Genomic DNA, 13,704 nt, shown 5'->3' with positions numbered 1-13,704 from the left:
TGAATTCGGTCGACGCATGTTTTATTGACCAAATTGATTTGGTTTATTTTATCTAAGTCCTTTGAACAGCAAGGGCCTTGTGGCCTCCCTTGTATTAGTGTGTAGTGTGTATGAAGTGCAAGGTGCGTATTTTGGGAGACTGTGGTATGTTTGTGTTGTGTCTTTTTGTATAGTGGAACTGTTGTCCTTTTTATAATGATATATCACTATATCATGCTATTGAAGACACGAAGCAACGCATCCTACCCTGTCAAATTATACTAACAACGAACGAACCAGTCGCCCTACTACTGTCCACTGAGCGCTAATCAGGAGCAGAAACTACCGCTTTTACAGACTTTGATGCGTATCGGTCAGGGGACAAACCCAGTACCATTCTCAAGGAGGCGAGCGCTCAACAAAAGGTCAAACGTGTGGCGATATCAAGAAAGACGTTAGAAAGAATTAATTCATTTAGGGTGCAGATAAAGAATCTGTAACAGAACAGAAGAGAAAAGATAAGATTACCTTTTACGATCATGCAAGAGGGGCAACAGGTACAATTCTTACGCACGACCTGCAGGGCAAAGAAAAAATATTGACCGAGGACGTAATTTTTCTTTAAACAATAAAAACATACATCAACCTCATCAAAATGTTGTAATTGTATAATATTGATAGTGTGTTTCCTTTATGAGTGGATATATATATTAGGGGCAACAGGTACAATTCTTACGCACGACTTTGCAGGGCAAAGAAAAAATATTGACCGAGGACGTAATTTTTCTTTGAGCAATAAAAACATGCATTGACCTCATCAAAATGTTGTAATTGTATAATATTAATAGTGTGTTTCCTTTATGAGTGGATATATATATTAAAAAAACGTTTAGATCATCAATCATACTTTTTCAATGCACAGTTTGTCATTTCCATTTTTCAACGTATTTATCATTGGAAACTTTTTGGTGTGGGTATTTCAAATGACATTTAATGTTGTTGCAGTCTCAGGACAATTGCAGTGTTGGCGAGGATGTTGAGGTGAAAGTGATGGTGAAGAATGCTATACCCATGACACTGACGAAATGTATGCTGAAGTTTGAAACCGAATGTTTCGATGACATCGATGATATGCAAATCGGGTAAGTGACCATGGAAAAAATGTCAATTATAATGATATCTTGTTTTACAATTGCAAAACTGGAGAATTATAATCGCTTTATATAATTGTGATGATCAAACTCTATGGCGTTTTTTTAAACGTTAAGGTGGCAAGTTGCTAAGTTATATAACCACATTTGTGCCATTTCAGGACACTTAAACATGCCGACTCGTTCACTAAAACAGTACCAATGCGGGCCATCCGAGCTGGAAGTGGACAGATCATTGTCGTACTGGACACAGCGGAGCTTGTTAATATGAGTGAATTCGTCGATATCAATGTTTACGAGTAGACATGTCTCATTTCTGTCGTTCTCGTGCGTTGATATGAACATAAAGTACCTTTTTAAACACACAAACAAATTCCATCGTTACTATTTCACTAAACAATATAATTAAGTATGCTGTTAATGTAGGTAGATGATTTTATATATAACACGGATTTGTTTTTATTTTCTAACTGTGCCATATTCCAAAAATAATTCCTGTATAACTGTATGTTTTAAATGTGTATATATATAAATACTTTTAAACGGTGGGATCCTGCACCTTTCGTTGTCCGCAAAACATTTCAATTTTACATCTGTTCTGTTTCTGCGATTTTATTTTGTTAATAGAACATTGATACTATTTGGTTATTTTGCAATCATTATAGGATATAATAAAAAATATGTGTATCCTTTGTAATCTATATTTAAGACTAATATTACCAGTATAAGACTGCTATCACATATAATCTTGCTATTGCGATACGTCATATGCCATGTTGCTTATTTACGCTTAAGAGTTTTCACACAATTTATTAATTGTCCCTCGCACGTATTCGGAGGAATCATGTCCCTCTGTGATAGCACAATATGGATAACACATTCTGCCTTACACAGGTTTCAATCAAATGTAATTACATGACATATGCGTAAGTTTGAGTGGTTTTTTTACACAAAAGAGTTAATTTCGCAATAGTTGCAACCAACTAATTTCCACACATCTATGTCGTAAACAAATTAAAATCGAAATCAAAAAGGCAGCGAAAAGCATCCCTAAGTTGTCTAACTGTAGTATAAAGTGAGAAAGAACCAAACAAATTTCAACACTTCAGTATAAATAAGCCATACTTCATTTTATAAAGCCATTTTCTTCTTTAATTCAAGGATTAAATAATAAATCCTATCAAAGAGAAATAAAGTATGTATAACCGATGACAAATTTGTTTGTTTGATTTATTAACGTCCTACTAACAGCTATGGTCATGTAAGGACGGCCTCCCATGTATGCGGTGTGTTGCATGTATGTTGTGCGAGGTGAGTGTACTGGGAGACTGCGGTATGTTTGTGTTGTGTCTTCTTGTATAGTGGAACTGTTGCCCTTTTTATAGTGCTATATCACTGAAGCATGCCGCCGAAGACACCAAGCAACACACCCCACCCGGTCACATTATACTGACAACGGGCGAACCAGTCGTCCCACTCCCTGTATGCTGAACGCTAAGCAGGAGCAGAAACTACCACTTTTATAGACTTTGGTGTGTCTCGGCCAGGGGACAGAACCCAGAACCTTCCTCACAGGGGCGAACGATCAAATCAAGGCCAAAAGTGAGGCGGTGCCAAGGGAGGCATTAGGAAAGATAAAGTCAGTTAGGAAGAAGAGAAAAGATAAGATCCTAAATTTAGTCGCCTTTTACGATCACGCAATAGGGGCAGCAGGTATAATTCTAACGCCCTACCTGCAGGGCCACGATGACAAATTATAGAGCTGCTAAGAGAATATTATCTCTTCCTATGTTCGATTCTTTAGTTTTTTGTTTAACGTCCTATTAACAGCCAGGGTCATGTAAGGACGTACCAAGTTTGTTGGTGGAAGAAAACCGGAGTATCCAGAGAAAAAACCAACGCCTAGCGGTCAGTACCTAGCAACTGACCAACATGGGATTCGAACTCGCGACCAAGAGGTGGAGGGCTTGAGGTAATATGTTGAGACATCCGCGCGCACGGCCCCCTATGATAGAGGATTGTACCAACTTTCAAACAAAATAAGAATATGATTGCACGTATAGAAATAGAGTAATTCAAACGATTTGATTTGAGATCAACAATGTAAAACTCAAGTCTAGGTAATCATCGAAATGCAATCGGCACTAATGGGTTATAAAATTATTGTACTCAGTAGCATTTATTTGCAATGGAAATTCAAAAGACACACGTGTATAGTTTTGAATTTGAATGATCGTTATAGAAATATAAGTGATAAACTGTTATCAGAATGGACATACAGTTAATATGAATCCCATCCGTCAGAAAGATAAATATTCATGGCGCCATAACGGGCACCATTCTATTTATCCTCCTTCCGGATGGGTTTAATATAAAATGTATGTCTAATCTGGTAACAGTTTTGCTTAAGTGACCCTTTAAAAATGACACTGACTTTGAAGTTATTATTTTCGTTTTCTTTCTGTTTGTAGCATGCTAATATTTAATAAAACCAGTTTGTAAGATTTCATATTCTGTGTTGTGACTCCTTGTAATAGTTGATGGAACGTTTGCCCTTTGTATAAGGAAGCATGTTTTCATTTCAACAATGTTTTATTGACATGGATGTTATAGTCAAAAGGATCGAATAACAGGTAAAGCCTATATAAATTCTTTCTTTGGGTCGATAATGATTAAAAAATATTTGAAATGAATATAATAATATATTTACATATGTCCCTATATAGTCAACGGGAGGGGAGTTGCATTCAAATTAGCGTAAACGCAATGACGTATTAATACAAACGCAGTGCAGGTTCGGACTACTTCTAGTTCACGCTTCTATAAGATTTTGCGTCATTTGTTTGTTTGTTTGATTAATTTACGTCCTATTAACAGCTATGGTCATGTAAGGACGGCCTCCCATGTATGCGGTGTGTTGCATGTATGTTGTGCGGGTTGCGTGTTTTTGGGAGACTGCGGTATATTCATGTTGTGTCTTCTTGTATAGTGGAACTGTTGCCCTTTTTATAGTGCTATATCACTGAAGCATGCCGCCGAAGACACCAGGCAACATACTCCACCCGGTCACATTATACTGACAACGGGCGAACCAGTCGTCCCACTCCCTGTATGCTGAGCGCCAAGCAGGAGCAGAAACTACCACTTTTATAGACTTTGGTGTGTCTCGGCCAGGGGACAGAACCCAGTGCCTTCCTCACAGGGGCGAACGCTCAACTCAGGGCCAAAAGTGAGGTGGTGCCAAGGGAGGCATTAGGAAAGATAAAGTCAGTTAGGAAGAAGAGAAAAGATAAGATCCTAAATTTAGTCGCCTTTTACGATCATGCAATAGGGGCAGCAGGTACAATTCTAACGCCCTACCTGCAGGGCCATGCGTCATAAGTTGACGGATTTTAAAATAACAATAAAGAGTTTTTATTAGATCCAATCAAATATGTATTTGACATCAAAACAAAACATGTGTTCAAGCATTGTAACGGTAATAAACTACAAAATGAATCGCTGGTCGGGGCTACAACAGGGGGGCTTTCCTCAAGAATGTTCGGGGAATCCCATCGTTACGTCAGATGTACATGTACATGTGTGTACGGTCACTGATCTCACCTAAATATACATAACATCTGATTGTCGGTGAACATGTTTGGAAGCGTCTAGTGAACAATAGGTTAACAGATCATATACAGGTTTCCATGAAAAAAACATTACAGGTAGCCTATCCGAAACAGTATCATCAGCTTAAATGGGGCGTCTTGGCATTCAAAACAGGCCTACACACACGCAAACACTTGTCTATCCTCCGTACAATAAAATAAAAGTCATGACTATGAAGAATTTAGTCTAAATCGCGTTCTTAGACCGATACATACATGGAAAACATTCAGCATCTCAACGGTCCTACCATCAATAGGCTACTTTACAGTCACTTTCCTCGGTTGAAAATCAAATATGGCGGCTCGCTTCACTTCGGACCGCATCACTACCCTGACAACGATACATACCGGTAGTCGTTTCGCCTTGGTTATCTCAATTTTTTTCGAAATGGACATTATTGATATATTATCAAATTGAAAAAAATATATGTTGAAAATAATTGAAAAGTGTCATAGTTGTATTTCAAACCAAACTGCAGCTATAACATTCAACAATCGGAACTATATCTTCGGTCATCCTGACTACCGTAATTACCCAACTTAGCAACCATACCGTTTTAAATTTTACGTAAAAGTAGATTTATTTATGTAAATATATAGATTGAACAGTGTTTTGATTGCGTTAAAGGTGGTATGAACGCAATGGGATACAGACATATTCTACATGTAGCGCTAACGCGCTGCATTGAATATGTCTGTATCCCATTGCGTTCATACCACCTTTAACGCAATCAAAACACTGTTCAATCTCTATATAACAACAAAACATAGAAAAGATAACTATTAGGTGATATATACAAATTACATAAATACATACAATCACACGCACACCATTACAAACACATACATTATAAACTTAAAACAGATATAGCAATTTTTAAACTAAAGGTATGAAAAAATTAATACATATGAAATAAGACATTTTAATAAGACTGACAAACAGTTAGGTATTTGACCAAATGTCCTTGTGCATTATTATATGCACAGACCACAACTATCCTATCTGATAATGTCTGAAATTGTGTATAATTTTATATATTTACTAATTATATGTTAGTTGGATATTTATTCATAAGTTAATATAAGAGTAAAGTTTAAAGAATCACAAACTAATTGTTTAAAAATTGGTTTATTAACACACAAACACAGAATTATTGTTCAACAAAAGTATTAAATCGGAATCAAGAAATATTCCATATTCAGATTGGATCCCACGGTCAAAACAGAGACTTAAATTTTATAAGTATTAAATCGTTTAGATTTTCCAACGAATTGATGAATATCTTTAAGCATTTGCTTATTTATATTAATATCACAACTATTGCATCCATATGAAAATGTATCAACGCTAATGTGATTATGTGTATTATTGTATCTGTTGATGTTTTTTTAATAATTCATTGCGAATATTAATATAAAGGGGACATTCAAAAAAAATAATGAGAAACTGTCTCAGATGAGTCGGAACAACTGCTTGATGGGTTATCAGTTAGATGATCATGATATAAATCAGACTTTAAATCACTACAACTATTTCTAAGTTGAGTTAGTATGCTACTTGCCTTCCTTTCCTTTCATGACCCTGGCTGTTAGTAGGACGTAAAAATAAATAAAAAACTTCCTTTCCCCTTCAGATTTAAAAGCATGACGCGGAGGAATCTGAAGCATGACGCGGAGGACACTGAAGAAGCACATCACGCCAACTCATTTCATATTATATATACTGGCAACGGGTTAATCAGTCGTCTCACTCCCTTTCTGTCAAGTACACACAACAGTATACACAAGAAGCCTGTGGGCCTTAATGATCACCTGATATTTGATCAAAGTTAGTTATGTCATTTACTTACCAACTGATGTCTTTTTATGAAATAGGAACATAGATATAATAGGTCTACATACAAAGTTTCATTTAGATTGGTACATATTAACTCACATCATTGTGTTCACAAGGTTCAATGATTATTATCACAATGGGCAATAACTCCGTAATTAAGTTAAAGTCGAATCAAGCTGATTTTCGAACTCGTCCGAGATCTTACTTATGTCTATATACAAAGTTTAAATTAAGCTGGGTACTTATTTTCACCCGTTATCGTATTCAGAAGGTCCAATCATACGTATTAGTGCAAAAGGCAATAATTTCGTAAATTACATTTGAATCAAGCTGATTTTCTAACTCGTTCGTGATCTTTCCAATGTTAGTCTCAACAAAGTTTCATTAAGCACGGTTTATATTTACTCAATTTATCGCGTTCATAAGGAAATGTTAACGGACGACGCACGACAACGGACAAAAGACTATCGCAATATGTCACCATGACCTAAAACAATCACGTTTATAGTCTACGGTGTGTCCTAGCCAGTACATCTATCTGGTCATTTTATATTGACAACAAGCAAACCAGTCGTTCAATTTCTTTATGACAAGGACTATATTATAAATTTTATAAGTTATATATGAATTATCTTACACTTTCAAAGTTCAATGATTGCTTTAATACAGTACGTAAAGCACCAGGATTTCTTTTCCAGAAAGCCTGCAATCATACATTGCATATTTTGATTATCAAACAGCTTAACAAACAAATCTAGATAATCTTGGCCTCGATTTTCACAAAAGACATATTTTTGAAAATGCAGCAAAAACGACGTTATCTGAGCAACCTTCGAACGTAGCATTGAAGATTTGTTCTTATTCTATAATGCCTAATTAATATACCTCTACTTTATTTACGCTATATAAAAGTTACTTGGTTAAATTGGCTAAATCCCTACTTTTTTTCCAAAACCCTCGCTCAGCTGTGTGTTAGTCTTCGAACTAGCACACCCCTGGAATCTAGCACACACCCGGACTCGGCTATTTCCGTTTAACCAATCAGATTCGATGTGGGCGGGACTTGTTTCCGATCACACCATCAGTTGCTAGGTGACGTAACAATTGGGCGGAGTTAGTTTCCGATATTGCCATCTCCGTTGACGTACTCAGACGACGTAAGTATCGATCGGAAACTGTTACCGAACACGTCGCCATGTTTATCTTGTTAAGTGAGAGGCTTGTGAAAAATGCTATGGGCTCAGAGGAAAATACCTTTTATATGTCTACATGTATGTACAGTTATGTATACATTTAGGCTACCTGTAAGTGGTTAACGTCTCGGAAATTTAGTATTAAGCGACAGTATAACGCAACAGGAATATAGCTTGTGAGAGAAATATATTTTTAGTCTAATTATAGCTTTTGTATGTATCGATATGTTACAACAGTTAAAGTATTCGATTGAGTGATATATCACGTTTCCGGTTTCCCTCCGCCTCGGGAAATAGACAAGTCTCGGGAAACCAGAAACTTGCTATATCCCTCAACCCCATACTTTAACTGTATATTAATGCCCTGGACAATATTTTCTGGTGTTGGTGATTATTTTCTGTACTTCTGGTAATACTCACACAGGAAAGATTTGAATTGTTGAGAATTGGGGCATTACATACCAAAACACTGTTTTACAAAGCATAAACCACTTCACAGTGCCTGTAAAATATCCTCCTGGTGTGCCAATATCTTAATACTGATGACGTCAATGATTTTTAGCACAGCCAAATTATTATCTTATATTATGCATACAATAAAACGTTTGATTACATGTTTTCATGTACAAAAATATATCTTTTGTTGCTCATGATAGCAAAAGTAATAATATTTTGAAAGGTTTATACAGTGGATCTGCGATAATCAGGATGCCGATAACGGAAAATTCATAATCCAGGCGGAAATGCCAGGAAAGAGAATTGAATATTTGATTGACCAGGAGACGATCTTCTGCAGTCCGGACGATTTTGGCTGGGGTCGCAAATATTCGGTTTGTTGAGGGTCCGCTTTATATCCTTTATATTGGATAGCACGTATGCGTTCAGACAGACAATGATGAAAAACTGGTTTTTACAAGACTTACATGCACATAAACATAAACGCAGCTAAACGAATTGAACTTTTAAAGTAAAAGACAGACAGACTAATACAATCTGTTACCTGTAAGTGATCGAGATCGGGTTTTCTCCACTGCCTTGACAAGGTTATTTCGCTGTTGCTGGGGAATATATAACTGTCTTTAACCGGGGTAGGGGAAAGACGCTCATCTGCGTTAGACAATGACGTCATCAATACATGTGGCGACCACAGTGACGTTCATGTCGACTGAATGTTCACCATTTCTCGTTAAAGTACATAATCTTACGTGGGCCAGTCAGGTGGACAGGGATATCTCAACATTCGTAAAAGATTTGACTATCAACCCTCGGCAAGCCTCGGGTTGACCAGCGAAATTTTTTCACTCGAGATATCCCTGTCCACTTACATACACATGTAAGATTTTAGTAATCTAGCAAATATTCGGTTAAAATATAATGTGAGATATCCCTGTCCGAGGTGCAAGTCATTCTTTATCCTTAATAATTAGATTACATGTCTTACATGAATGAAATTTTATGAAACATTAACTAGGTTGAAATACAGGATGTGTTGTTGCACCGTCTCATATATCCATCAATAGCAACCAACTATACTTCGACGTACTCACTGTGCAGCATAACACTGTCTACAACCATCGGTGCGCGTATAATATTAAGGGTTTGCTTATATTACATCTTATGTTGCATTAACCTTTGCAGTTACGATGTCGGTCTGGATGTTTCGTGTATCAAAATTAAGATCAAATTAAAATGGTTATAAACATTCCCTTGAACAGAATGCCAACTCAGCGACGGTAGGCTTGTAACATATTACATCAAGGCACATTTCTTAAACATGAGCTCACAGATAATTATACCAGCATTTATGAGGGATGTGAACAAGGCCAGTTGCAAAGAAATCAGAATATCGAGGTATTTGTTTCTTCTTCACCATGCTTAGGTTTAGCATAGTAATTTATATAATTTGAGTATCAAAATTAACTGTAGAAAGGCTATTATTTAAAAAATAACATTTTATTGATAAGAGTGTTTTAGACATAAACAATTTCAAACAACTATGAAAATGTTTTATTGCAATCTAATTAATTTCTCCACGTTTGAAATATGTGCATTTCAGTACGGAACCATAATCGATACGATACTGTGTCATAAATGTAATGGAATGACTGTAGTCTTTCATTTCTAATAGAAAACATGTACAAATAATTCTGTTACAAAAATTCACTACTTCGATTACTTTGTGGTAACTTCCACCACAGACGACAAAAGTTATCAGTGTAAATTTGAGGGTTGTGCTGATAATTGGTAGTTATTTTTTAGTTTATGTTTACTGGCACGAATGTTCATTTGACATATAGCTGTACCAGGCCCGGCCGAAATGTCGAGTGTTTTGATGTTCGCTTGATTCCCGGACGATATTTAAACGATTTGTGATGGATATGTGACCGTTCATAAAAATAGGGACACCCGAGAGATTTTAACTTCGAATTAAGACTCGTCGGGCACATCCCTGATGCTGCCTGAAAGCCCCGACCACCGACCGGCCATATCTGGTGCAGTGTTAAATCTACCTTGTGTATTGATGACTTTTATTCGCATTATAAAAATCTTATGAATAATAGTAATGGGAGCTATACAGGCAGCGGTGGATTAGTGTGATTGTTAGCTGTGTTGGTATTGAAATGCGTACATTTGTGTACATTGTTATTTTTTGTTCTTGATACAATATGTCAACCCTGAAAGAATTGATAGCATTAGATGAGATAATGGGCTTGCTGAGTTTGTTCGCGAAGAGCAAGCCAAGGAACACAAGAAGCTACAAGAGATGTAACTCTTGTTGAGAGGGAGAAATAAGTTCTTCAACAAGATTTTGAGAGTGAAGGCGAGCATCGGGCTAAAGAGGAGCATTCGCGGAAAATGGAGCTTCTGACTTTACAAGATAAACACCGATCTAATTCTTGTCTGAAGGTGAGGGGCCGTCGCCGTCGATTCAAGATCCTACTCTCACACCGTTTGAAGAGAAGGACAACATGAACTCCTATCTTTAACGCTTTGAACGGTACGCGACAACACAATAGTGGAACAGGTCTCTACATTGTGCAACCAACCTTAGTGTTCTTCTTAAGAGACGCACCCTTGACGTATTTCCACGTTTACCGAGAGTGCAGTCGTTGGAGTACGACACCTTTAAAACGGCACTTTTTTCAAAATAAATGTTTATTAATAATAAGCATTTAACAACAAAATACACATCTGTCCTCACACGGTACTTCCTAAGAGGTTTAATATGACAGAATTAATTTGTTTGTTTGATTGATTAACGTCCTTTTAACAGCTATGGTCATGTAAGGACGGCCTCTCATGTATCCGTTGTGTTGCGTGCATGTTGTGCGAGATCTCTGTTTTGGAAGACTGCGGTATATTTATGTTGTGCCTTCTTGTAGAGTGGAACTGTTGTCCTTTTTATAGGGATATAACACTGAAACATGCTGCCGAAAACACCAAGCAATACATCCTACCCGGTCAAATCATACTGACAACGGGCGAACCAGTCGCCCCTCTTCCTGTATGCTGAGTGCTAAGCAGGAGCAGAAACTACCACTTTTATAGACTTTATTTGTGTCTCGGCCAGGGGCCAGAACCCAGAGCCTTCCTCACAGGGGCGAACGCTCAACTCAAGGCCAAAAGTGAGGCGGTGTCAAGGGAGAGGCTAGGAAGAACAAAGTTAGTTATGAAGAAGAGAAAAGATCCTAAATTTAGTCGCCTTTTACGAGCATCAATAGGAGCAGCAGGTACAATTCTAACGCCCTACCTGCAGGGACAGAGAATGGTTTTAAAAATCAGAGACTGGGCAATCCTTCAGACAACGGGCGACCAGTCGTCTTGGTAAGGTTAGAGGGTTATTTTGTAAGATGGCTTGAGATGAGTGGAACTGTTTGATGTTTTTAAAGGCTTGATGGTTATAGATCAATTCTTACAGGCTTGTTGTAATGAACTGTCGCTTTTCTTAAAACGCGAATACCTTCAGCTGTCGGTGAAATAGCTAATCTAGCAAATCAATACGCTGAAGCCAGAGGTAACCCTACTAATTTCGTACGACCAAGGAACAGTAAGAGTTCGTCAGACGGAAATGGGCAGCGCGATTAGACGGTTTCTACGAAGTTAGAAACTACACCAACCTCAAAAGTTCAGACAGTATTAGACATTTCTATGTGTGTAAAAGCACTGATCACCTTGCAAACAAGTGTCCTAAAAAGGTGTCTAAGAATCGCGTGATATCGATCGCAGAAAAAACAGAGAGCGAAGCAGCTGCATCCGATATGGCTGTTGATGGTGGAAGCGCAGTAACATTGCAAGATGCCAGTTTTGGAAGGTGCTGCTGGCAATCAACGTGCATTTTGAGAGACACGGGCTGCTCAAGGGTTGTGGTAAAGAGAAGTCTAGTAACTGATGATCAAATGACTGGTGAGGTTAGATCATGCACTCGATCAGTTGGCACTTCTTTGCAAGTACCTATCGCGAATGTCAGCCTGGATACACCATATTTCGTCTGGTCTGTTGTCACATGCACGACCTTATCCTTGGTAACTTTGCAAGGGCCAGGGTGCTAGATAATCTGGACTTCAGTTGGACTGGCAGAACATCTGATGTATTGGCGGTTGAGACCAGAGCCCAGAAGAAGCTAAAGGAAAGGCCATACCGCAATCTTAGGGTTCACGCGTCTTTGAACGAATTTTCACCATCCGATATCGCCAAATCCCAGTAGAATGATAGTCTAGACCAGATAAGAGACTAAGCTGTAAGTTGTGACATTAAGGTGAGACGTGACGGTGGAAAATTTAGATTCCTCAAACATCGAGGTCTTATTTACAGAGAGTATCGTAGCCCGACAGTTGCAAACGGAAAAATGCTTAAACGACTTTTAATACAAGCAAAGTACAGTGACCATGCACTTTGATTGGCTTATGAGTCTTTGACGTCAGGTCATCTTGGAGCAAAACATACCAACGACTGAATCATGATAGAGTTTTATTTGCCAAGGGATACAGCCGACGTAAACCAGATTTTGCCGTTAATGTGATGTCTGCCAGAGGACGTTTACGAAAGGGCGCGTATCGAAAGTTCCTCTGGGGACCATCCCTTTAATTGACATTCCGTATAAACGTGTTGCCATTGATAGTATCGGGTCGCTGAAACCTGCTACCGACCGTGGTAACAGCATCTTAACCATTGTCGATTAAGCAACGCAGTATCCGGAAGTACAAATAAACAATCATAGTGTTGAAGGGAATACAGACAGAACGAGTTGCAGAGCCTTTAGTTTGTGTGTACAGTAGAGTGGGTATTCGACAGGAAGTATTGACTGATCAGGGAATTCAGTTCACATCGGATCTGATGCGTGAAGTGAGCATCTTGTTATCAATTCGGCTGTTAATAAAATCCAAAGACTGGGACAAGTATCTTATTGCTTTGTTGTTTTCCAACTAGGGGGTCCCATAGCAATGTCCAGGATTTTCGCCGTTCGAATTGTTATTTGGCGGAACAGTGCGCGCGCGACATGATCTTGCACGAGCTTTTGACAAAGGATGTTTCCGATAGCGATGTCAAGACTACTCGTCAGTGCGTCTTTGATCTCAAAGAAAGGCTTGGAGAAACTTGTTAACTCTCACGGGAACAGTTGAAATCGGCTAAGACGCGACCGGCCAAATAATACAATCGGAAAACGAGAAACATTGTCATGGAAGCATGATATTAGGTACTTATACTTCTATATTTACAGTTTGCACTGACATGGACTCAATAACCATGCTTTCTGGTAATATCATTATCAGTCTATAATGATCGTACAACACGTGCGGCGATTCCATTATTACGGGAATAATCGCTGGCGTAGCAACGTGGGGTCATTACCTCACTTTTGGTGGGAACATATGAATGTCTCGATTCCAATCAGC

The 13,704-nt window shown here is 38.1% G+C and overlaps 1 protein-coding gene across 1 annotated transcript in view; it reads left to right on the top strand.

Moving 5' to 3' along the window:
- Positions 1-3,639, top strand: part of LOC138315846 (protein-glutamine gamma-glutamyltransferase 2-like) — a 51,104-nt gene extending 47,465 nt beyond the window's left edge. The window contains exons 16-17 of the mRNA XM_069257147.1: positions 985-1,121; positions 1,292-3,639. Coding sequence (XP_069113248.1) covers positions 985-1,121; positions 1,292-1,433 — 279 coding nt within the window. The 3' untranslated portion in view covers positions 1,434-3,639. The remainder of the gene's footprint in view (positions 1-984; positions 1,122-1,291) is intronic.
- Positions 3,640-13,704: the final 10,065 nt, after the last annotated feature.

The sequence above is a fragment of the Argopecten irradians genome, chromosome 2 (assembly GCF_041381155.1).
Source record: "Argopecten irradians isolate NY chromosome 2, Ai_NY, whole genome shotgun sequence".
Classification (NCBI taxonomy): Eukaryota; Metazoa; Mollusca; class Bivalvia; order Pectinida; family Pectinidae; genus Argopecten; species Argopecten irradians.
This window is presented reverse-complemented; position numbering and strand designations above follow the sequence as displayed.